At 41.9% G+C, this 23,605-nt stretch overlaps 2 protein-coding genes across 3 annotated transcripts in view; one reads left to right on the forward strand and one right to left on the reverse strand.

Moving 5' to 3' along the window:
- MTBP (MDM2 binding protein) overlaps positions 1-23,605 on the forward strand; it is a 97,056-nt gene that overhangs the window by 67,278 nt on the left and 6,173 nt on the right. The gene's annotated exons all lie outside the window — the stretch shown is intronic.
- The window catches only part of SNTB1 (syntrophin beta 1), a 194,781-nt gene that overhangs the window by 5,980 nt on the left and 165,196 nt on the right, over positions 1-23,605 (reverse strand). For both annotated transcript variants that reach the window (XM_079796355.1, XM_079796356.1), the window contains exons 6-7: positions 6,412-6,608; positions 1,407-1,597 (exon numbers count right to left, since the gene is read on the reverse strand). In XM_079796355.1, the coding sequence (XP_079652481.1) occupies positions 1,407-1,597; positions 6,412-6,608 (388 nt within the window). The remainder of the gene's footprint in view (positions 1-1,406; positions 1,598-6,411; positions 6,609-23,605) is intronic.

Consider the following 23,605-nt stretch of genomic DNA (forward strand, 5'->3'; position numbering starts at 1 on the left):
TGGGGAAGGATGGATTGTGGGGAGGCCAATAGCTGAATTGAAATACTTGGATCTTTTTTTAAAAAAATATATTTTTTATTGATTTCAGAGAGGAAAGGAGAGGGAGAGAGAGATAGAAACATGATGAGAGAAAATATTTGATTGGCTGCCTCCTGCACACACCCCACTGGGGATCGAGCCCGAAACCTGGGCGTGTGCCCTGACTGGGAATCGAACCGTGACCTCCTGGTTCATAGGTCAATGCTCAACCACTGAACCACACTGGCCAAGTGAAATTCCTGGATCTTTAAAATTGAGATTTATCTCTGAATTTTATGTATTCCCCATCCCTGTTCTCAAGTGGAAGTCAATACATATTTGTTGACTAATCCAGTGACTAGGAAGGACCCAAATTGAGACTAATTATTACAAAATCAAGGTCCTCTTTGATCTTCTACATTCCACAGCTTAAATGAGATGCTATGTCTTCCTGAGAAATCTCAAGAACGACACGTGCTAGAAAATAGAAGGAAGGGCAGTTCTCACCCTTCAGTGAATCTGAACTAATGTACTTTCTCATTACAGCAGGTGGTAATAATCACAGAAAATCACAGATTGAAACACAGGGACTATTTGCATTGATATGAAAAGCATGATTCCTTCACTGGAAAATTTGCATTTTGTTGGACATTTCACATTTCCCCCCAAAACTTCTGGGCCTTTGGCCCTCTCTCCCCTGTGGCTTGGAATCTGCCCCTGGTCCAGCCCCTACCTCAGTGCTCTATGCCCTCTGCTCCTGTGGGACCTCCCAGGTGACCAGAACCTGCTATTTCACATCTCTGCATCCCTGACACAGCACAATGCCCACGCTAGATGAGATGCTTGATACTTTTTAAAAATGATTTACATTTTGAAGCTATATTTGAGCATAATTTAATGCTGACTTCATAAAGGATTATTTCCTTGGGTTCAAATATCTATGTAGTATTCTAGTGGAAAATAAGACTAACATAAATAACTGGAAAAATTGAATTTGATCAGTTTTTTAAAGATCAAATAAGACATGAACCTGACCCTAGCCAGTTTGGCTCTGTGGATAGAGCATAAGCCTGAGGACTGAAGGGTCCCGGGTTTGATTCTGGTCAAGGCACATGCCCGGGTTGTGGGCTCAATCCCCACTAGGGGGCATTCAGGAGATGGCCGATCAATGATTTCCTCTCATCGTTGATGTTTCTATTTCTCCCTGTCCCTTCCTCTCTGAAATAAAAACATATATATTTAAAAGAAAAAAAAAAAGACATGAATCTGCAAGTACTTTTTAAATAGTCAAATGCTAAATAAATACAAGGCAGCACTATGTTTGCGAGCCATTATAGGTGTGTTGCATAATGAAATATAAGAAATCACACTTTCTAAAGGGCACTTACAAGCTCTCCATCTTTGCCTCCAAAATCTAAATACAGCATCCTGATTCCATCATCTGAAGACATTTTCAACTTTTCATATGGGGCCTGTATGATTGTCTTGGGAAAGGCACCCTCCTGTGGTTCAGTGGTAATAGAAAATCCATTGTCATAATGTATGGTCAGACGGCACTCCTGGTTTCTGTAGGTGCAAGCTAGGGGGAGAGGAAGAGAGAGAGAGATGAACTACTGAAGGCAACCCATTTTCCCAGGCACTTAATTTCAACTCTCCTCAGTCCCAGGGGCCAACCCTGAATTTCTTTCTAAAGTTAAAAATAAGTAATTGTTCATTAAAATATTCTCCTTGGGTTTATTTTGATCTTGTAATTTAACTTGCTCAGTGAAACTAAAGGAAATAAACAGAAAGAAATCCCATTTGCTGGGATTTACTGCATTTTATCTGGTCCCCAGCCCTAATCTGTCCATCAGATAACACATAGGAGTCCTTGTCTCAAGCCTGAAAATACTGACATCTGATTTAGAGTAAGCTACCTCTGAATCATCATCATCAACAACAACAACAACAACACACACACACACACACACACACACACACACACACACACACAGGGTGCACACTATTGTCTTTACTACCAGGTGAGAAAAACAAGCATTACGTACATCACCAACATTCACAAATTTGACACACCTAAGAAGTCAGGAGTGAGTTGTTCAAAAATAATCTAAATTTTTTTTTTAAGAAAGTTGAACCAAGCTCATTTTATAAACGGAGTGCCTTTTTAAATTTCCCGATGAGCGGATGACCTTGGCTCTGGAAAAGCAGTTGTAACTGATAGATATCAGGTGTGGCCGGTGCATGAAGAGGGCTGTGTCCTTCCTCTGCCCAGTGTGGCGTCCAGGAACCTCGGGTGCTGCCCACATGGTGCCCTCTGATGCAAAGGAACAAAACTGAAACCTCTCGATCAGGTGAGGTGCCGGCTTTCATCTGTGCTGCTATGCTCATTGTGTTTAGGAAGGAGACTTGTGCTTTGAGCTTATGAGCTGGTGAAGGGACTGCCCTCAGAATCCGAGTTCCCATTAGGAAGACTTGAGAATATTTAAAACCCTTGACCAAAGAGTTCTGGAAAGATTAACAAGTATCGGCTGGATTTATTTATTTATTTTTTATCACAAACCACCACATTTAACAGACTCTGGCAAGCAAATCCACTCAGGCCTCCATAAACAAGTGAAAACTCTTGAGGGAGGGGGTTACGGAAGAGCAGAATAAGGGCATTATTGAGCACTCTATACCAACACTAGCTTAGCTCTGCATTATAAACCAAACTGAATTTTACTTTCCACACCCTTCTGTTGCAGGACCTTAGCTGGATATTCTACAGGTGAAAAAAAAAGCGAAGATTTGAGAGGTGAGCTTGCCACAACTCAGGTGGTTTAGATTTCAGAATTCAAGTTCTTTACACTCTGTGCCATGTAGCTTCTCACACTCTGGGTCTCAGGATATGGAGGGATGTGGAGAGGGATCTTGGTATCTCAGAGTTATAACAACAGTGGGGTGGCAGAGGAACAGAGGTCTGTATGTGCTCACAGAATGAGGTGGCTTCTGATCAAAGCTCGGTTAGAACACGAACCCCTTCCTCCGACTTACCCCAGGCAGCGTTCACCTTGTAACTGAGGGCTGATATTTTCCAAAGGCACATTCTCTATTAGTCTTTGAGCTCTTCAATAAGCCTTGTTATCTTCTCAGAAGGGCCCTAGACTATTGCCACCCTTCTGGTCCAAGGATAACCAAGGATACTGGTAAACGTACTTATGGCTTCTCATCTTGAATCCTCGTTTTTAACAATTTTCACTTCTACCAACTGCAGAATATGTGTGTGAATGGGTTATAACTCTGGGTTTCTCTTTTTCCCCTTCCTCTATGTTTGAACTTTGAAGTTATGCCATCAGATATTCTGAATGAACTGGTTGTGATTATTTTTAATTCTAGTGACTTCAAATGGCATTCATGGCCTTTATGTAATAGAATTAGTTACCTGACGATTCTCTCAACCTACACAGGATAAATTGAACACATTAGCAAATTAATTGAAGCCCTGATTAAAACCTAAGCCCCTTTGCCCAACTCTGCAGGCGTTTTTCAATTTGTAGCTGGGTTGCACCTTTGCTCGCTGCCATCATCTCTTTTCTCCCAACACCCAGCTAGCTCAGTCCACACAAGCCCGTCTTATTCTCCTTTGGCTGGTCTACCAACAGCCTCATTGTTTTCTGGTTGAAATAGAGTTCTGTTTATTGAGAGAGAAGGAGTTTATGGAATTTGTGGAATGTCAACTAAACCAGATCCCTTTGGCCATCTTTATTCTTTCCTAGAACACTCCTGAGGTTGTTGCAAGGAGTCTGAACTTCTTTGATATTGCACGTAAAACTTCATTCAATTTTGTTTTCAGGTGGCTTAGGACTTTTCCTACTCATGGGTTCAAAAACTCCAGTTTTTCTTGCCATGCAGAATGGGCATATAAACTTAAATAAGATTCAGTGACAGAAAAGGTTTTCAACAATGTTGGAGAATATTTGGGGGCATTCATTTGTTTCAGGATAATTTCAAAAAGATCAATTAGCTTGGAGATGCAGTAAAAATTCTACAAAATAACTGGTTTTTCATATCTGCACGAGTAGAGGAAGTGTGGAGAAACCCTACTACACATTGATGCGTGTCCCATCTTTTCGAATACTCCTGGGTGCAGGAGGAAGCTGCACCCCAGGGCAGTACACTCACAGAGGCATGGACCAGCAGCATCAGCGCCACCTGGTACTTCATTAGATGCAAGTGCTCAGGCCCCACCCCAGACTGGTCTGATCAGCTTCCCTGGGGGTGGGAGTCGGCAATCTGAGGCTTTTGAGGATAGCACTTAAAAACATTGTTTTTGTTGCTGTTTTCAGCACAGCTAAAGTTCGGAAACACTGTACCCATAATGTCACGTGGGAAATCCTTGAGAGCAGAGCTTCCCACCGCGAAGGAGAGGCTCTGGATTTCCACTGTCCAAGGTAGTAGCCATTAGGCACAAGTGACGGTTGAGCACATGAAGTGTGGCTAGTGTGACTGAGGCACTTATTTAATTTTAATTGATTTCAATTTAAATAGCCACACATGACCAGAGCCTAGCATACTGGCCCGCATAGATCTGGAGAAATACTTACAAGAGACACCACTGATGATACCTAGTGAGCACTTACTACGTGCCAAGTACCAGCTGTTTTACATGGATTATTTCGCTCAATTCTTGATTACACCCTATGAGGTAGGTACTATGATTTCTTTCTTTTTATAGATGGAAAAAACTATGAAGTTTCAGTAAGGGACTGAGAAAGAAATAGAGCTAGAATTTGAATCCGGGCCATTCTGACTTTAAAACCCACACTTGTGACTATTACCTTGTACTACATCCTCAATGACAGAGAAAAATGAAAGAACTGGCAAGAAAGCATGAGAGAAGAGGGTGTACTGAGAATGTTATAAGAAGAACTCTCAAAGTTGGGTTTACTGGAAGACTGTTGTTGAGGATACTCCACACTGTGTCACCTAATGCCCTGTTTATGAGTGACCACAGGAGACCTAGACGAAGGTGGTCTTGGACCTCAGAACCAGAAACAATTTGTCTTAGAGCTCAGAGTCAGGAACAGTAGCATTATAGGCAGTGTTAACTGTATGTCGTGCTGGCTGATGAAAAACACTGGCTTAAATATGGAGTCCACCTTAGCAGATGTACAAGACTTTACAGCATGTATTTCCTGTCTGTCTGTCTATCTATCTATCTATCTATCTATCTATCTATCTATCATCTATCTATCTCATCTATTTATCACCTATCTACCTGCCTACCTATCTGTATGGATTGGAGATTGGCATGAAAAGTTACTTATCACAGCATTCTGAACAGAACTGTTGTTTTGAGAACAATAACAGAACAGTGAGAAGTTCCATGGTTCTGTAGACAGTGCAGGGAATGAAGAATGGACTTGAGAGACACACAACATAAAGTCAATGCTGTTGTTTATTAGGTGTGTGATCTTGGGCAAGTTACTTAAGAATTTGCTTTCTGACTTTTAAAATCACAAAGACAAGGGAATCGTGAGGATTATTAGATGAGATGAGGCTATGCATTGTGACCTAGGAGACACACACACATACACATACACACACACAACCCAAAACAGATTTACACTGATGTTTCTATTCCAAATTATTTCTTTTTTAAAATGTTGGTCTTGTCTCAGTTAGTTGATTTTAGGACCCCAAAAGGGTTGTTTCTCACAGAATGAGAAACACTAAAAGACCTTATATAAATTGCCTGCATATAGCAAGTTCTCAATCCATAGTACAGTATAGTAGGGTTCTTCCTTCTATACACACGTCCCATTTCTTAGCACACTACAAGAATGTGGATTGTGCTCAATTGTGTGCTCTCTCCATCCGGCTGGCCTATTCTTTCATACCAGGGGCAGGAGTGAATGCTGACTGTCCCCAAGCATCAACCCTTTGCTCTGCTTCCCCCACTGAGTTGCCTTTGGTTCTGGCTCTTTTCTTAGAGCCTGGTTGGCCTGTTTTCTGATCAGTTCTGTGAGCTACCTAATATATTTTCAACAATTATATCCTGTGATAAAGTACTCAGAATCTATTTCTGTTGCTTATAACAAGAACCCTTCTAGTTGATGCCTTAAAGTTCATGCCTCCAGTAACCCACCTGGGTTATAGGCAGGAAACTGCATCTGACTTGCCAAATCAGAACTTTCCTTGAATGAAGATGGGATAAGGCTTTTCACAGTCAAACTCTTAGGCTCCAGTTCAGGAGGGCATATGGTAAAATTTAGAAGATTTTAAGTTTACCTTTGACATTTTAAGTATCCCCAAAGGCCAGGAATGGAAGCCACTTTGAGGCCAGGGCGAAGTTGAGGGTGTGTTCTTCCTGGAAGAGTGTGACATGGGGAGCCCGTAGCCAGCAGTGCTCACCTGTGGTGACTTCGGCAATGAGTTCAGCTGAGTTGTGGCAGCCCTGTACTATGCTCCTGGTCCAGTGGGAGAGGTCCCTGCTGATTTCAGCCCTGAAGAGATGCGTTTCAATCCCCTGCCTGGTACCCGTTCGTGTTGCAAAGGACAGATCCACACCAGCCTGGGGAGATCCTTTCCCTGGACCTGAATGGACCAGCCTGATGAGGGAGAGAGAGAGAGAGATCATCAAAGATTATCAAAGTTGAACTACCTTAATCACCTGGCATGTCATTTGGTGACTTGCTGTCATTCTTCTGATCTGAAATGAAAGGGTCCGCTGCACCCTTGTGATCACCAGGGCTTTCTGCCATCCCTTCACCCAGTTCCCCTCCGATGGTCAAGTGAGATTAAGAAGGTGTCCAACGGCTATGCATCAAGTTGAATATGCAGAGGAGTTTGATTAATATGACTTTAACTAACATTAGATAAATTCAACTTGACTCACTCATGCAAAAAGAAAGAATTGAATAAATGAGAGAGAGACAACAATTTAAATAGTGTGTCAAATTCCCTCCATGGTTTCATTCCTGGGTGGGACAGGGAAGCCATTGTTTCCTGGCTTAGACTCAGGTCCCCTGTTTCTTGTAGTTGGGAGCATCTGGCTGCACTGAGGGTACGTCTGGGTGTGCATTTCTCATGCACATGTCTCCAAATGCAGGGGAACAGTCATGGGACTCCATTGAAGAAGTAGCAACCTGTGTTAAAGCTTGAGAAGTGGCGATGTTGGACTTCCTGAGAAAAGGAAGATAACTGAACTTTATAGGAGATTCAATGGATTTTCAAGAGTGATTTTTACTGCACACGTTGTTTGTACTGACTTCAGAACACACAAAATGCTTTCTGAAAAGCCAGACTTAAAAGTCTCAGAGTCCTGCCTTCTGAGCAGGCACTGGCTCATCCTACTTCTCACATGCCCCCTGCAAACACTTGGATCTCTCAAGCTCTCGCCTACTTCTTAATATTGCAACCTTCTTTTGGGAGAGACTATCATATCAATAATTTTCAGGATAGTATAAGTATAATTTAATAAATGTTACTTCTCTTTGGGGGTCTTTTTATTTTCAGCCTTATCTTTTAACACAGAAAGAAACACTTTACCAGTTGCTCCAGAAATCTCAGGTCTATTTGCTTGGGGCCGGGGGGGGGGGGGGGGGATAGTTATTTTCTTAGGCAAAGCCCTTGTTACCTCTAGATTAAAACCTGCACAAAGGAAATCCAAAAGCTTATATTCTCATGTAAGCATAAACATTGTAGACCAGAGTTATCAATGTAATAAAACATATTGTAGCTTGTAGAATTTCTAGCAACAAGCTCGCTATATAACTTAGAGGAGCTTTTCTTTACTTACAAAGTTAGTGGTGTGTAGTGCCAACTTGAAGAAAAAGCATTGAAAAACCTTTTGGCTGTAAAATTCTTTGAAGATTGAGAAATTCACAAGAGAGAACAAATATTGGCAAGACTATGGCGAGAAGGGAACCCTTGTCTGTTGTTGGGATTGTAAATTGGTACTTCCAGTATGGATGCTAGTATATGGAGTTTCCTCAAAAAATTAAAATTAGAACAACTATATGATCCAGCAATCCCATTTCTGGGAACATATCCAAAGGAAGTAAAATCAAGTATCTCAGAGAAATATCTGCACTCCATGTTCATTGCATTATTATTCACAATAGCCAAGCTATGAAAACAACTTAAGTGCCTATCGATGGATAAATGGAATATTATTCAGCCTTTAAAAATAAGGAAATCTTGCCATTTGCAACATCATGGATAAACCTGGAGGGCATTATGCTAAGTGAAATAAGCCAGACAGAGAAAGACAAATACTGCATGATTTCACTTACATGTGGAATCTGGGGCGGGGGAGGAAGTGGAACTCACAGAAATGGAGAGTACAATGATGGTTGTCAGGGTCAGGGGACTGGGGCAAATGAGATAATGGTCAAAGGGTACAAACTTTTAGTTATAAAATGAATAATAAGGCTCGAATGGATAGCCTGGTAACCATAGCTAATAACACTGTATTTTATACTTGAAATTTGCTAAGAGAGTAGATCTTAAGTGTTCTTACCAAAACAAACAAGAAGGTAATCATATGAGGTGATGTGTTCATTAACTTCACCATGGTAATCATTTCACATGTTTCCTCAGTTTTTTTTTTTTACTTTTTATTGATTTTTAGAAAAGAAAGGAGAGGGAGAGAGAGTGAGAGAGAAACATTAATGTGAGAGTGAAATCTCAACTCCCTGCCTCCTGCAAGCCTCCTACTAGGGATCTAGCCAGGAACCTGGGCATACGTCCTGACCAGGAATCCAACCTGTAACCTGGCCAGGGTCTCAGTTTTCTTATTTTAAGAACATAATCCCTGCCTCCTATGATTAGTATTAAATATAATAAAATATATAAAGCACTTATTCCAGTATTTAGTGCATCGTAGTAAGCATTCAAGAAAAATGAGTTCCCTTGTGCCTTCCCTCGCCTAACATCCTCACTTTCTAGCCCCTAAATTTCCACCTAGGACACATCGACTCTGTCACAATCCAGGGCCAGCATAAATATAACAGAGAGACACAGGGAAACAAGAAAAAATATGCCGCCCTCATGGAGAATGTCACTTTAATTGGCATTTGGTAGGTCTGTGTACAAGGAATGAAATTACTAACAGAGTGTAACGTGTATGAGAGCCCTGTATCTAGCTCACCAATAGCACGTATGGGGAGTGCTTGGGGGAAACTCAGCATGTTATAGGAAGTAATGATGAGAAGAGAGCCTTTGAGGGGAGGACCATCAGTGTACTTTGTTAGTCATCTCATCACCAAATCCTCATTGATTGAAAAGAAAAGGAAATAATTCATTTTTCAACTCTCCAAGTGTGAATGATATGATATTTATATTAAAGGAATTTAATATAAATTTGCTATCTGAAGAATAGCAGGCAGGCTGAATTATGTGTTCTTTTGACTATGCCAATACTGGCTAATGAAACATAAAATTCTGTATGTAAACTATGAGATAAAGCAAATTATCTTTCCTGCTACCTTGTGTACATACTGGTAATAAATCCCACGTATATCCACAGGATGCATATGACTACACATCTTCTAGATGGAGTGTTATATAGACCTTGAAAATTATTTTATAAACATATATTTAAATGTGGGAAATGCATATATGTCTCTTGAAAAGCTCTAGATATGCAATTCAAGTATGTAAAAGAAAAGCTTAGAAACAATTTTATTAAGGTGTCAAGAAATTTTATGGGTGATTTCATTTCTTCTGATGTTTTTTATTTATTCCTAAATTTTTCTCTAAACATATACTATACAACTTAAAGAGTAGCTTTAAGAGATTACAAGACTGAAATGAACCAAAATTTTCCACTCTGATATTTAGAATGAGGACTTCCATTGCAAAGAAAAAAATATCTGCATTCTGACCCTGTGTGGCATTCCTGCTTTGTGTGTTTGTTTTATAGTGGCAGTTCAGTGCTGGAATACTAGATGAGCTTAACTCTGGCATGTTTGTGTCTGGGTTATTCTAAATTGTCCATGTCTAGCTCCTAATACCTAATGCCTATTGCCTGTGGTTATGGAATAGCCTTTCCCAGATGAAATTAACTGGTCCACATGGAATGAAACCGATATCTGTGGCCTCATTAATTTACACAAACCTACTGGCCTCCAGTAAATGGGACAGGAGAGATGCGGAGACCCACCAGTTGAAGTTACAGGATCCTTTTGGATTCAGAGCTGCTCTAAGGGGCCTTAGAGGAAATTCCTGCTCTGTTCAAGTCTCTTCTCCTTCCAACTGACCACCAAAAATCAATCACGAAGTCATTCATCCATTCAATCAATCAAAGATTCACTAGTCACGAACTGCTATATCCCACGTATATGTATGGTGCATTGTTATGGACTGAATTATGTCCCCCTAAGAATTCATATGTTGAAGTCCTAACCCCTGATGTGATTGTACTTGGAAATAGGGCCTATAAGGAGTTAAAGAGGGTGTAGCCTTAGCCAAGAGGACTAGTGTCCTTAAATAAAATAGGAAGAGATACCTGCGAGCACTCTCCCTCTGCACCCACACAGAGGAAAGGCCCTGGGTGGACAGAGCAAGAAGGCAGCTAGCTGTCTGTAAGCCAGGAAGAAAACCCTCACAAGAAACTAACCCCACCACACCCTGATCTTGGAGTTCTAGCCTCCAGACATGTGAAAAAATAAATTTCTGTGGTTTAAGCCACCAGGTTTGTGGAGTTTTGTTAAGGCAGCCTGAGCAGACTAATAAAAGCACCTACTCTATGCAGACTAAGGCTAGGGGTAGTGTGAGAACAGACATGGCCCCAGCCTTGAGGAGATACTAATTCCCACAGCCTCTCCATTCCAGGTTCAGCCCCAGGTCTTAGGAGACTCACTCCTACAATATGAAGCCTCTGACAAATGACAAATGAAGGCCATGAGCCAGGGTTAGGTGTTATCTGGAGAATTATTCCTCCTCATTGGGGCAACCTGATAATTATGAAGATCTTCCTCCAGAGGGAAAGCAATTCCGTCACAAGAATGGAGAGCAGTGGATTCTGGGACAAGGACAAAGAAGGGCACCACAGATTAACATATTTATTATTTCATTCCTATCAAGATATTGGAAATAGACTTCCTTTCGGTTCTTTATATCATTGAAGCTAGTTGCTTTTGATTGTCCACAGCAATAATTTGGGGATGTTACATAGAAATGTAGACCTTCACCACGGTGCTGTGGTGAGGAGGCTGGACAGAGATTTGGTTGTTTTATAAATCGTGGTGCTGCAAAGATGACACAAGGGCACTGGACAACTTAAGATCAAGATCCTTTCTCTTACCCCTTTTGTGAGAGGTGTAGCAGCAACTAGGAAGAGAGAGAAAAAAATAGTGGCTGATTACACTCATAAATGCTCTGTGAAATCTTTCTCTTGAGATGAATTTGTATTGGCATATTTCCAACCCCAAGCCAATAGAATAAACTGGATGTACAGCCTTGGATACTATGCTGTCCAGTAGTCTGCTCTCTGAGCATCTTCACTCAGGGGCCTCACAGGCACCTCAGACTCAATGTAAGCTAAAGCTACACTGCAAGAGGTCCTTGAGATCTTAACCATTAAATATCTGCGTTCTGAGTTACATTACGCCAGGATCCCCAAGGGCCATGCCCACTGCAAAGGACAGGAAGCTTTCACTGGTTGTTAACACACTATTCAAAAGAAAGAGTCATTCAGATGAGGACAGATTCCCTAGCAATGCCAAAGACAACAGGAGCTGCTATCTTTAGATGTTTGTGGTGCAGGATGATAAAGAGGAGGCAGCTCTGCATTCAGGCTAACAGTGATATGGACGGATGGCTGAAAGAAAATATAATTTGTGCTTTCTTACTTTGCTGCTTTATGAAAAGAATTGTTTGAGATTCGAGCCCGAGTAAGGTGCAGTGGAAGCCCAGGAAGAAGTGGTATTGGGAAGAGCACACCACTGCTTCAGAGGAACACAAGTCTTTGCTGGGAAGATTACACACCAGGCACTGGAAGGATGGAGACACTACATGAGTGAAACTCGGGGGGGGGGAATCTTTGGGAAATCGGGGAGAACAAGTGAGAGATTAGAAGATAGGAAAAGTGGAAATGATATCCTGGTTTTCAAAATGTGAAAGAAATTAGATTCTGTGAACCTGTTCCTAAGCAAGATTTTGTAATGGATTTTTTAAGTAATCATTTTTCACTTTGGAAAACAGGCAACAGTAGTTTGTGAGAGCCTATGTGGCTTTCTTATATTCAACTATTTCATTCAGAAACAAGATTACTGGAAAAGTGATAGAGGAAGTGAACATTCAGAAAAAAGGTATTGACAAAGTTTTCTTCGATACTCATTTGGACTCTAAAAGGAATAAGTGCTGGTTTCACAGCTTATCAGTCAGATGAGTACTTTGTTAAGTGACCACAAGCCATTATGAGTCCATTTAATTAAGAATGGAGGCAGAGCTGTGGCCTCAGACCTACCCTGTTCAACATTTCTATCAATGATGTATGCAGTTGTAAAACACATGGACATCAACTCAGTGGAAGATTCAGAACTAGTAATAAGAAGAAGCATGGGTTAAGAATATAAGATTGTTAAGCACTGAGGTTAAGCCAGAAACAACAACAACAAAACTAGAAGGAGGGAGACATGGTATCAAAGCACCATGGGAAATTTAGTTGATGGTTGACTCAACCCAGAGTTACTAACAACACTGATTCACATGAATGGAATGAAATAAGGTGATGTTCCTGTGTCCTATGCTGAGCAGACCATGACCTACCACCATGACCTACCATTCTTTTTGTTCTATCAATCTCTTTGGCAGTATAATGAAACCCATGGACCCCAATTCTGAATAGTGTGTGTAAATTCATAAAGTAAATGAGTCACAAAGGAAACCAGTGATACTAAAATGTAATTCCATCCCAATATCATGATGTTGAAGACTGATCAGAATAGCATAGTACACAAAACTCCTTCAGAAAGAGCATAATTTGGAGACATCCTGTCTAGAAAAGAGAAGACTCTGTGTGGGAAATGAGAAGGAGGAAGAGGCAAGCATAAATGTCTGCAGTACCTGTGGAGGTGTTTGAGCATAGGCTGGTCAGTGACATCCCAGGGATGGAAGGGACAGTTCTCACCTTGAGAGTCCACAGTGTGATCAAAGCCATTGGCCCACCCAGGAAGAACCTGACTTGGAGCACATGATTTGATTTGTGAGATCTAAGATGAGACTGTCTAAGCTGGCAGCCAGCAGGTGTTCTTGAACGCCTACTCTGTCAGCCCCGTGGCTCACATGTGGAAGTTAGCTCCTGGGTAAGGAGATGTTGGGGATAACAAACTCGCTGTTGACAGCACAGCCATCAAGACCAACCATAGCGTGATCTCCTCACGGTAGATGCCCCTCCTCTGGACTCCCGCACATTGTTTCAATCCATTTACCCCACTGCTGTAAGATTGGCACCTCATCTCCCTCACCAGACCTTGATGTCCTACAGAGTAGGAGCCTTGTTCCATCTCTCCTTGAGTCTGTGGTGTCCAGCATCCTACCTGACGCATGTTAGGTGTCCAATTCATGTTGGTGACTAATTACCTGATTGCAAGTTTTTCAAAACATTTTGAAAATGTGAATGTAAGGTTGCAAAGGAAAGTACACACACACACACACACACACACACACACACACACACACACACACACACACAACTGACCTATTTTGAAATGCTTTGAAAATGTGAAAGGCCTCCTAATAGACTCTTCACTTGTAGTAGACCATACTTGGGAACACATTACAGTAGCCAAATTCTGGACGCTAACTACCTAGTAAATGTCAGCAGGACATTAAAATGTTAAAAGTCATCTTTTGGGCATTTGGAAAGGTAGGGCTAAGGACAGAATCCGTCTGCCTGAAGTTTTCCCATTCTGCCAGTAACAGCCTCTTTATTTTTCCCCCCAGATTCTTCCCAAAGATCTTTCCTGATCTATAGTCTCAGGAGGGGCTCTGAAATAGTGATTATTTATCTTTCAATTATTTTACATTTCAAGCTATTTGCGTATCCTTAAAAATATGACCATCTGTCTTTTATCTGTAGCACGAACTAAACTACAGCAGCCATGAAAATGCTGTCTCCCAAGGGAAGATAACTTTCTTACCCAGCCAGAAAAAATACTGGCACCCTGGGACAGGCGTTCATGCTACAATTCACACCCAATTTCTAAGTTTTATCTGAAGCTGCTTGAGAAGCCCAAGGACATGCTTCATCCCCTCGTGGCAAAATTCAGATACACGTTCCCAGGGTGAAAGCCATGGTTGAAAGCAACATCACAAATGCCAGCATGATTTTACATTTCCTTTTAGCTAGGAGTGTGCATAAGTGAACAAATAAATAGAACCACATAATATTAGAAATTGGAGCCTGGTAGAGAATATATAGTAATAGCCATTATTATCATTGCTTCAATCTGGGCAATAATTTTTATTTGATTATTCCCTGCTGTATGCCTTGCACCTAGAATAATTCCAGGCACATGGCAGGCACTCAGTAAATATTTGTTAAATGAATGACCAAATGAACAGATAGACTACAAAGAGGGCTATTTTTCCATGGAGTCTGTGATTGATGGCTACTATGAGAGATTATGGCTTCTCTCCCACCCTTAGTCCCTCAACCACACAAAACAGTGGCTAATGCTAAATCCAAAGTATGTGGGTTTATGTCCCCTAAATGTTAGTTTCCAGATTAATTCAGTTCTGCAAAACAAGTGATTTTGAAAGTTAACTGAGAGGACATGTTCTAGGAGATGCGCCTAACATTCATTTCCTGTTTCTTTTTTCAACCTGGTTCTTTCCATCTTTCACAACTGGTGTTTTTTATAGTGACTTGGTTATTTAGGGAGTCAGAGTTACCCCTTTTGGTCTGAGAGTAGAAGGTGACCATTTTATCAAAAAAAAAAAAGGTACAAATCATTAAGATTTCAAATTCATGGCCAGTATGGATCTAGCATCAATTTAAAGAACTGCATATAAATGAAATGGCTCTCTAAACCAGATACAAAGAAAGGGAGAAATGTCTTAACACTACTTCAAATGCCCAGAGTGGTGGATTCATGAGGCTAAGCATACTTTCGGGTCAAATTTTTTGTCCAAGACTTGGAGGCAGTAGGGATATTCATTCCTACAGAAGGCCAAGCCACATGCAGTAGATGGGATGATTTAAGTCTTTATCAATAACTGGTACTAGGCCACAGATTGTTTCTGGCTCTTCAGATATGCCCCTTTGTCTGACTGGTTTTGATGAAAACAAAAACTAAAAGACCTGCCTTACCAGGTATGCTGATGTACTAACTTAATTCTGGATAGGTGTTAGGGAATGTTGCCTAAAATGTTCCACATGACAACATTACCATCAATATCCTTAATTAAAACAAAAACAATTGCAGCACACAGATTCGGCCAAATTAGTAAAATTACATATTAGGTAACTGGGTTGCTAAGCAGTATTACATCCTCATTTTACTTAATTGCTGTAATTAACATTTCCCAGCAGATGCCACAAAAAAAGGAAAAGCCACTGGTATAGTACTCTCTAATACTCTCAACCAGTGGCCAGTGCCGCCCCTATTAGACTCAAGGCAAGAAGTGATGGGGAAAGAATCACTAATAAGGCCCCAACCGTTTGGTGGTGGGGGGGGGGGGGGCGCGCCCAGGTACCAAACCCCCTCAGCCAAGAATGGCTGAACAATTACCTCATTTCTAGCTTCTAAACTTCTTTCATTTGCATATGGTGGTGAAAGAGTTAGACAAGGTCCCATTTCTGGGAACGTTTTTATTATTGAGGGATACTGACTATAAGCAAAGACCAACTTAATGTAGGAGAATGAGCAGCAAAAGACATGGAAGCCAAGTTTTGACTACTTAGTGGTATTATCTAGGTGGGTTTCCAGAGACGTTTTGTCCTCCTTACATTCTTCATGGTCTCATGACTGTTCATGGCCAGCTGCCAGCAGTAATATCAAGGGAGGAAAGTAGATGCCTATGAGGTGGAAGGTTGCACTGATACACTATCATTTACATTGACTCTTTGAAAGGGGTATCATGAGCTCCACTTTACAACAAGAAATCCATGGTTCTGTGTGATTAAGTAGCTGCCCAGGATCACATAGTAAGTGTCCAGAATTTGAACCCAGATCCACATGACTACAAAACCTATATCTTTCCATCATGCCAGGAAAAGGGGCCACATTCCTGTAGCTTGTCAACTACAGGTTAGGAGGGCAAGTGAAGTGAGACAGTGTAATGAAGACCTCGTCATCCACGGGTTTAAACCATCCATGCACTTTCCTTCCCCAAGGTCAACAAGACTCACAGTCTGATGAATATTCTCACATCACAACCGTCCAACATCTTGGGAAATTTTTCCTTTTAAGTTAATGGTCTGTTTATTAGTTAGCAGTCTTAGAGCTCTAATTTTTAAATATATTCTTTGAATTTTCTGGTTATCTCATACATATTCCCTTATCCCATCTATGCCTTAATGAGTTCAACATAGATCACAGTGTGTACAAACTATGGATTATAAAAAGGTCTCCAAGAACTTCTCCGTGTAAAATAATGACAATTAAATTAGTCCTATTTTGCTGGGAAAATGAAACCATGGGTGAATAACCTGAACAATTAGCTCTTTCAACACATGGCTTTTATCTGTTACATTTCGCTGCTTTTTAAAAAACTTCCCCACCATTAATCCCTAGTACAATATTGGCCCCTAACAAGAGCCTTTTAAAGTTTCTTAAATAGAATAGTTTTCAGTTTTGCCCCAAGAATAAAGCCATCATTAGGCCACTTGTCTACAGTGTTGTTACATGTAGCATTCAGAACTAGTTTTGTGGTGTGATTGAGGGGATCCAAACTTCCCATTTCTGGCTCACACTTCTCTCCGACAACAAACAAACCAACAACTCTTCCATTGGTCCACTCCTTATATCTCAACTAGAGGTCCGATGCACAAAATTCATGCAAGAGTAGGCCTTCCTTCCCCCGGCTGCCGGCACCAGCTTCCCTCTGGCACCCGGGACCCAGGCTGGCTTCCCTCCAGGCACCCGGGACCTGGGCTTCCATCCTGTCCTGCTTCATCATGTCTGGAAAGACGTCTGGTCTAATTAGCATATTACCCTTTTATTATTATAGAAGATGTCTTTAAGACACTATGAGTCCCTGATAAATGCAGTATTATATATAGGATCAAATCTGTCCAATTACTTATCAGTCATTCATACATTAATTTCAATTACTTTCTTCAATCTTAACAATTGCTAACCTTTATCAATCACTTATTATGTCTCAGTCCTATGCTAAGCATTTACATACTGTCTTACTTGGTCCTATCAATAACTGTGTGCAGTAGAAGACATTACTGCCCCCTTCATGATGAGGCTTGAATTCAGAGAAATTAATATTTTGCCCAACGTTGCACATTGCAAGTAGAGGTCTCAGGATTCAACTCCTGGTTTGTCTGATGCCAAAGTCCATGGATCTCTCCACTCTACTCATTTCCACCAACATTGAGGAGCTCCTAAATTGAAGAGGGAGCACCAGGCATATGGGGACACATGGGATGGACAGGTGTGTAGGCAAACCCCACACTTTTCAGTTTGACAGAGTGTAGAACCTTGGGCAGGTAGATCCTTTTGCGCTACCCTATGGGAATGCCCATGGACAATGCCCACATTCCCTATGAGTCAGGAGGCCTCTCAGGCTTAGTGTGAACACCATAGGCGGTTTATAATACAAATGTTTGACAAGTGCAATTGGCCAAACTTTCCCTGTGGAAAGCATTCCTAACATTTCTGAGACTGGCCTGAGGCAGCATCTACTTTTAGCACTTAGAAACAGGTTAGTTCCTTAGGCACCAATGATTACGCTACAACAGCTATTTTCAACCTTTTTTTCAATCTCATGGCACACATGAACTAATTACTAAAATTCTGCAGCACGCCAAAAATATACATTTTTGCCAATCCAACAAAAAATATAGGTTTAATTGTGATTCATTCATACCAGATGGCTATTGTTGTGTTGGTTGTTGTCATTTTTTGTTTATTTGACAATCTAAGGGAAAAAGAGGTCAGTGCTCCTGACTAAGTAGTCAGGTATTGCATGTTTTAAAAATTATTGTGCCACTCCAGTTGAAAATTGCTGTGCTACAAGTTTAGTAGAAACACTCAGTGCCTTTGGGTCCCAAGTGGTGTCAAATGAGAGAAGTACAGCCCAGCCAGTGTGGCTAAGTGGTTGAGCAACCACATCTGCTGTGGTAGTGGGTGTGGTCCCCAGTGTGGGGTGTGCAGGAGGCAGCCGATTAATGATTCTCATCATCGATGTTTCTATCTCTCCCTCTCCCTTCCTCTCTGAAATCAATAAAAAAAAATATGTATTTTTTTAAATGAAAGAAGTACACATTCATCAGTTCACCTTTTAAACTACCCCAAACCCTTCTCAGGCCAACAGTCAGAGAACTGGACTCAGACAAACCTCACTCTTTTTACAAGCTCTGTACTTCTGAACTTTTCGCCAATAAACTGGATGAGCAGAATTTCTGGACTAACCTCCTCTAGAATTCCAGAAATATTGTGACCTTAATCTTTGCTCTCCGTAGACCCATCTCACGTGCCAATTATGACAACAGTGACAAAAAAACAACACACTTAACTCCATATGGGCAAGAGTTTTTCGTTTTGTTTTTTAATGTTCAGCAACATCAAATAAGCTTTGGCTAAGCAAAAAATGTTTTCCCAAGGACTCATAAAAAGCTGAGGGATGAGAACAGCTAAAATTACACCATCTTTGCAAACTTCCTGAGTGCACTGCTATAAATTGCACCGATAACACACAGAGGCACACTGTTGAAGTTTGCCAGTGGGAGAGGCGTCTGCTTGTCAATGTCTATGCGTGGTGGTCAATGCCAAGAACATGTGAGCATGTCTGGGACCACAGATATGAAATGCAATCAAATTTTCATCTTCCAGGAAAATATAAATTAGATGTGCCTGGACCTAAAAAAAAAGCCAAACAACAAAAACCTAAACAAATATACAAATCAACTCTGAACTGCCTGAGGGAGTAACTCAATTTTAGAAGCAACCTGTTTCTTACTGGCCATAGTCCCAGCCAGTTCTTCTTGGGCAAGGGAAAAGACTGTCTCTAGCATTCGGAATGATGCTTCCCAGCACTGCTGAGGCGAAGGCAAGGGACTGACCAGATGCTCAGACCTGCTGTGTGCCAGGCATTATGCTCAATAAGTCTGTGCTTACGTCATTGCTATGGATTGAATTCTACCCATCACCTCCCTGTCAATTCTATGTTGGAGCCTTAACCCTCAATGAAACTATATTTAGAGATTGGGCCAATCATGAGGTCACGAGGGAGGGGCCCTGCTCCAGTGGAATTAGTATCCTTATGAGAAGAGATACCAGAGAGATCTCTCCCCAAATGTGCTCAAAGAGGCCGTGTGAACACTCAAGGAGAGGCCCACCATCTTTAGGAACCAAGAAGAGAGGTCTCACCGGAAACCAGGCCCTCGACCTTCTGCTTCCAAATTGTGAGAAAATAATTATCTGTTGCTTAAGCCACCCAATCTATGGTATTTGTTGGGGCAGCCCGAGCTGGCTAATGCAGGCAACATATTTTAATTTCATAATCACTCCGCAGTAGATGTGATAATTTAAGATGTCAGGAGAGCTAAGGCAATGTTTATTTGATACACTCAGGATATTCAAAGAGTCACTAAAACTCCAGGGAACAAGAGCATGACTCTTTGAAAGGGCTATCATGAGCTCCACTTTACAAAGAAGAAACCCATGGTTCCGTGTGGTTAAGCAGCTGCCCAGGATCAGTGGTTAAGAAGGTGGACTCTTCCTGGCTGTATGACTGTGCATAAGTTACATCCCCTCTTTGTTCCTTGGTTTGCTTGTCTGTGAAATAGGAACAAAACCTAAACCTCAAAGGCTTGTGACGGTTAGATGTGGGGACCCTGAGGACAACATTTGCCCAATGCTTGTTGAAAACAGATTCCTGACCCCCTAATCTGACCTGCTGAGCCGGAATCTCCAGGGTAGGGTCCCCGGGACAGGAATCTTTAATAAACAGCCAGGTCATTCTTAAACTGGACACAATTTGCAAACTCAGATAGAATCCACATAAACCACTTGGCCTTGACCCTAATCTCCCTTTACAAAGGTCAACCACTGGTTCTTTACCACATGGTCTATAGTAAGTTCTCACTTAACACTGTCAATAAGTTCTAGGAAACTGTAACTTTAAATAAAACAATGTAATAATGAGAACCAATTTTCCCATACCTAATACAGAAATACTAGTATGCTGTAGGAACTTAACTCTTGTTTAAATCAATTAACCTATGGTAAAATTGATTTAAGTCACAGTTTCTAAGAACCTACCAATTACATTAAGTGAGAACTTAACTTTATTTTCAAATGGTACTCCCATGGCCTGGATAATGTCACCCAGGACGAAGAATCCATAGACACCCTCTAACACAATTTTAGAAGACATGGTCCTATAACCATTAGTAAAAATTAAGCTATATATTTAAGATGTGTATACATTACTATTTATAAATTATACCTCAATAAAAGATTTTAGAAAGACATTTTTTAAAAGACAGAACTCCCCTTCTTTAGAAAAATACACTCAAAGACAAGTAATGCCACTAGATAGGCTGTGTGCTCAAAAGCTCAAATATAAAGGACAGTTTCTCATGAGACTGTACAGAACCCATGGGAGGTAAAGGAAGGAGTCACTTCATGAACTTAAATACATGGCTAGGGAAGCAGCCAATGGAAGGATTGGAGTGACCTCAGAAATGAAAGGCACCAGAGTTTTCCTTTGATTTCTACCACTTCTGGCAGAAATGAACAGCTTCATCCCAGCCTCCTCCCTCAAAGAGCTGGCTTTATCTGCAAGGATAGGATAGTTTCAATCTCCAGCTGGGGCGACCCCTGCTCCATGGCATCTCATTCACGTGCCCAGCCCAAAGCTACAAGAGGGTACATCTTCCCAGCATGACTACTCGGGGAAGGGAGGGTCCTTTTCCTAGTTGCTTGTTTGCATTCCCAAAGTCTTTTCCTAGGCACAGCCCCAGAGATGCGGAAAGAAACGGACCATGACCAATGCATATGCAAACCAGGGTGGCTGATGCATAGGCCAAAAAAGCCGGATAAACAATCCATTTCCACAAAAGTGTATCACTCCCTGGGCTTGGGAGACAAAGGCATTCACGGAGCACGTTTGACAGATGAGCTCTCTGAAAGACGGAGGTGGAGTGGTCAGCCCCGGGTTAAGCATCATCCTGGTGGGAGGAAAACAGATGGAAACTCCAGCTCTTTTCCAGGCTGCTGCTCAGGACCAGGCAGCAAATTACCTACTAGCTTGAGGAGATGAAGTAAGACTAGCCTGTCCGTCCTAACATCTGGACAAACTCTGCCTCGCAGGCTATAGCTGGAGATGGGGGTCATGGTTATGGGCTTGATTTTACCACCTCTCATAAGGCTATTATACTCATCTAATAATCTTTCTTTTGTAGGTCAGAGGTCAGGCTGGGTCATTTGGGAAAGGGCAGTAAGTTGGGAGGTGAAGTGTTACCTTCATATCTGTTTTATGTTTAGACAGTGGACACCGATTTTTTTTTATGCTTGCACCTATTTTTCTAAATGAGCACCGTTTGCACAGAAGGGGTTTCCATTTCTGTTCCATATCAGATGCAGGTTTATGGTTCTAGGCTACTCAGGTGCTTTGTTCACAGTCTAGACCTGGCACCTCCGTGGCGTGGAACCTGGAGCAGGTACATTTGGTGCCTCCCACCCAAACCTCCTCAGGTGTCATTTCCTGTGTCCCTGCTTCCATCCCCCTTTCTGGAAACTGCTTTGAAGGGTTCACATCTGTGACCTTCTTCAGGATGCCCTGGGCCACTGGAGCCCTGCTTGTGCCGTCAGCCGGATGAGCTTCCGACATGACATCCTGCCAGGCAGCCTGGGCTGCTGACGGACAGCTGTGGGAGCATGCCAGCCCAGTCCGGCCACTTGCAATAATCGGGACCAATTGGGAGGTACTCAGTTCTGCTCTGGGGCAGCGCTGTCCCACAGAACTTTCTGTGATAATGGAAATGTTCTGATCTGTGCTGTCCAGACTGGTAGCCTTTAGCCAAAACTGCTGAGTCCCTGAAATGTGGCTACTATAGTGGAGGAACTGAAGTTTTGAGATCCTGAGTGCATAAAGCTGAGACTCCTTAAAATTCCATTAGTCAGAATGCTCAGAGACTGGCTGGAGGAAGCAGTGTCCTGGGGTAAGGTTTCTTTTCAAGCTGCCCGACAGTTACCCAGAAACTCTGCCTTCTTTAAACTTCAGTTAATGAAAATCATTCCAAGAGGCAGGAGTCCAATTTCTCTCCTTAGTAACTGGAATACGGTGGCCGTGGTCTGATCTTTCTTTGGTTTTGGTTGTAAGAGTCTCAGAATCTGAATACCAGGGCCCATGGATGGGAACTGGGGTGCAAACCACCAAAACTGATGGCGACTGGGCTGAATTTGAATAGACCCCTAGATAGAGCCTGAATCCTTATATGGACATTTGAGGATGTGTGGATTCTGATTATTGAGGTTTTGTTGTAAACATTTATTAGGTATCCTGACAAAGATTTTGAGGCTTAGGAAACTCAAAAATTTCATTACTATTTTATTTATTAATTTCTAAGAGCGCTGGGCCTGGTTCCTAGCCCCTGAAGGCTTCCTCCATTTACGTCTGGGGCCAGTAATTGCCATCCTCAGGTCACCCTTGCTGGTCTCCGCAATCAGCCATGAGCGGAAGAGGAATTTTAAGGAGTTTCATCTGTATTCACTACCACCGTTCCAACTTCATGTTAGCCTCTGGCTCTGCCACTGGGCCTTATTCTCTTCCCTACACCTGAGCCTTGACTATTTGGCACCTCAATCCCTCCAGAATGGAGAACCCATTCTATATTTTTGCTCAGGACAGATGCCCCAACACCTCAGTCCACTATGCTCTGTCTGTAGGGCCAAATTCCCTTGCAGGGTTTGTCCCACATTGTTCAGTAATTCATTCAACAGACATTTAAGGGCCCAATACTGCCAGGCACCATGCTGGGGAGGCCACAAACAATATGCTAGCATTCCTAGCTTCTAGGTAAACAAACAGGGGTGTAGAAGCAGTGAAAGCCATGCTCATTGTCATAAAGCACATACAGCAAGCGCTGGCAATAGAAGCCAGTTCTGGGAGTTGTCAGCTACTCGAAGGCAAGACTCAGGTTTGATGTGCTCTTGTGCTCAGAATATAAGCTTTCAGAGATGGGTTGAGCATACGATGCATTAAGATACTGTCACATGAGCAATCAATGTGCACTGAAGTTCCTAAGGAACAGACAGCCCCTGGCAGCCCACTTCCACAGGAAGCATCATACAACTGAGGAAGAGCTTGTTATGGGGTCTTGTGCTAAACAAGCTTTAAAGAGCACAGTGGTGCCACTCTTTGTGCTACCAAGGGAAGACGCTTGCTTGATAATTCTTACTACATGAACTTCAAG

The sequence above is a fragment of the Cnephaeus nilssonii genome (assembly GCF_951640355.1).
Source record: "Cnephaeus nilssonii genome assembly, chromosome: 18".
NCBI classification, from domain to species: Eukaryota; Metazoa; Chordata; class Mammalia; order Chiroptera; family Vespertilionidae; genus Cnephaeus; species Cnephaeus nilssonii.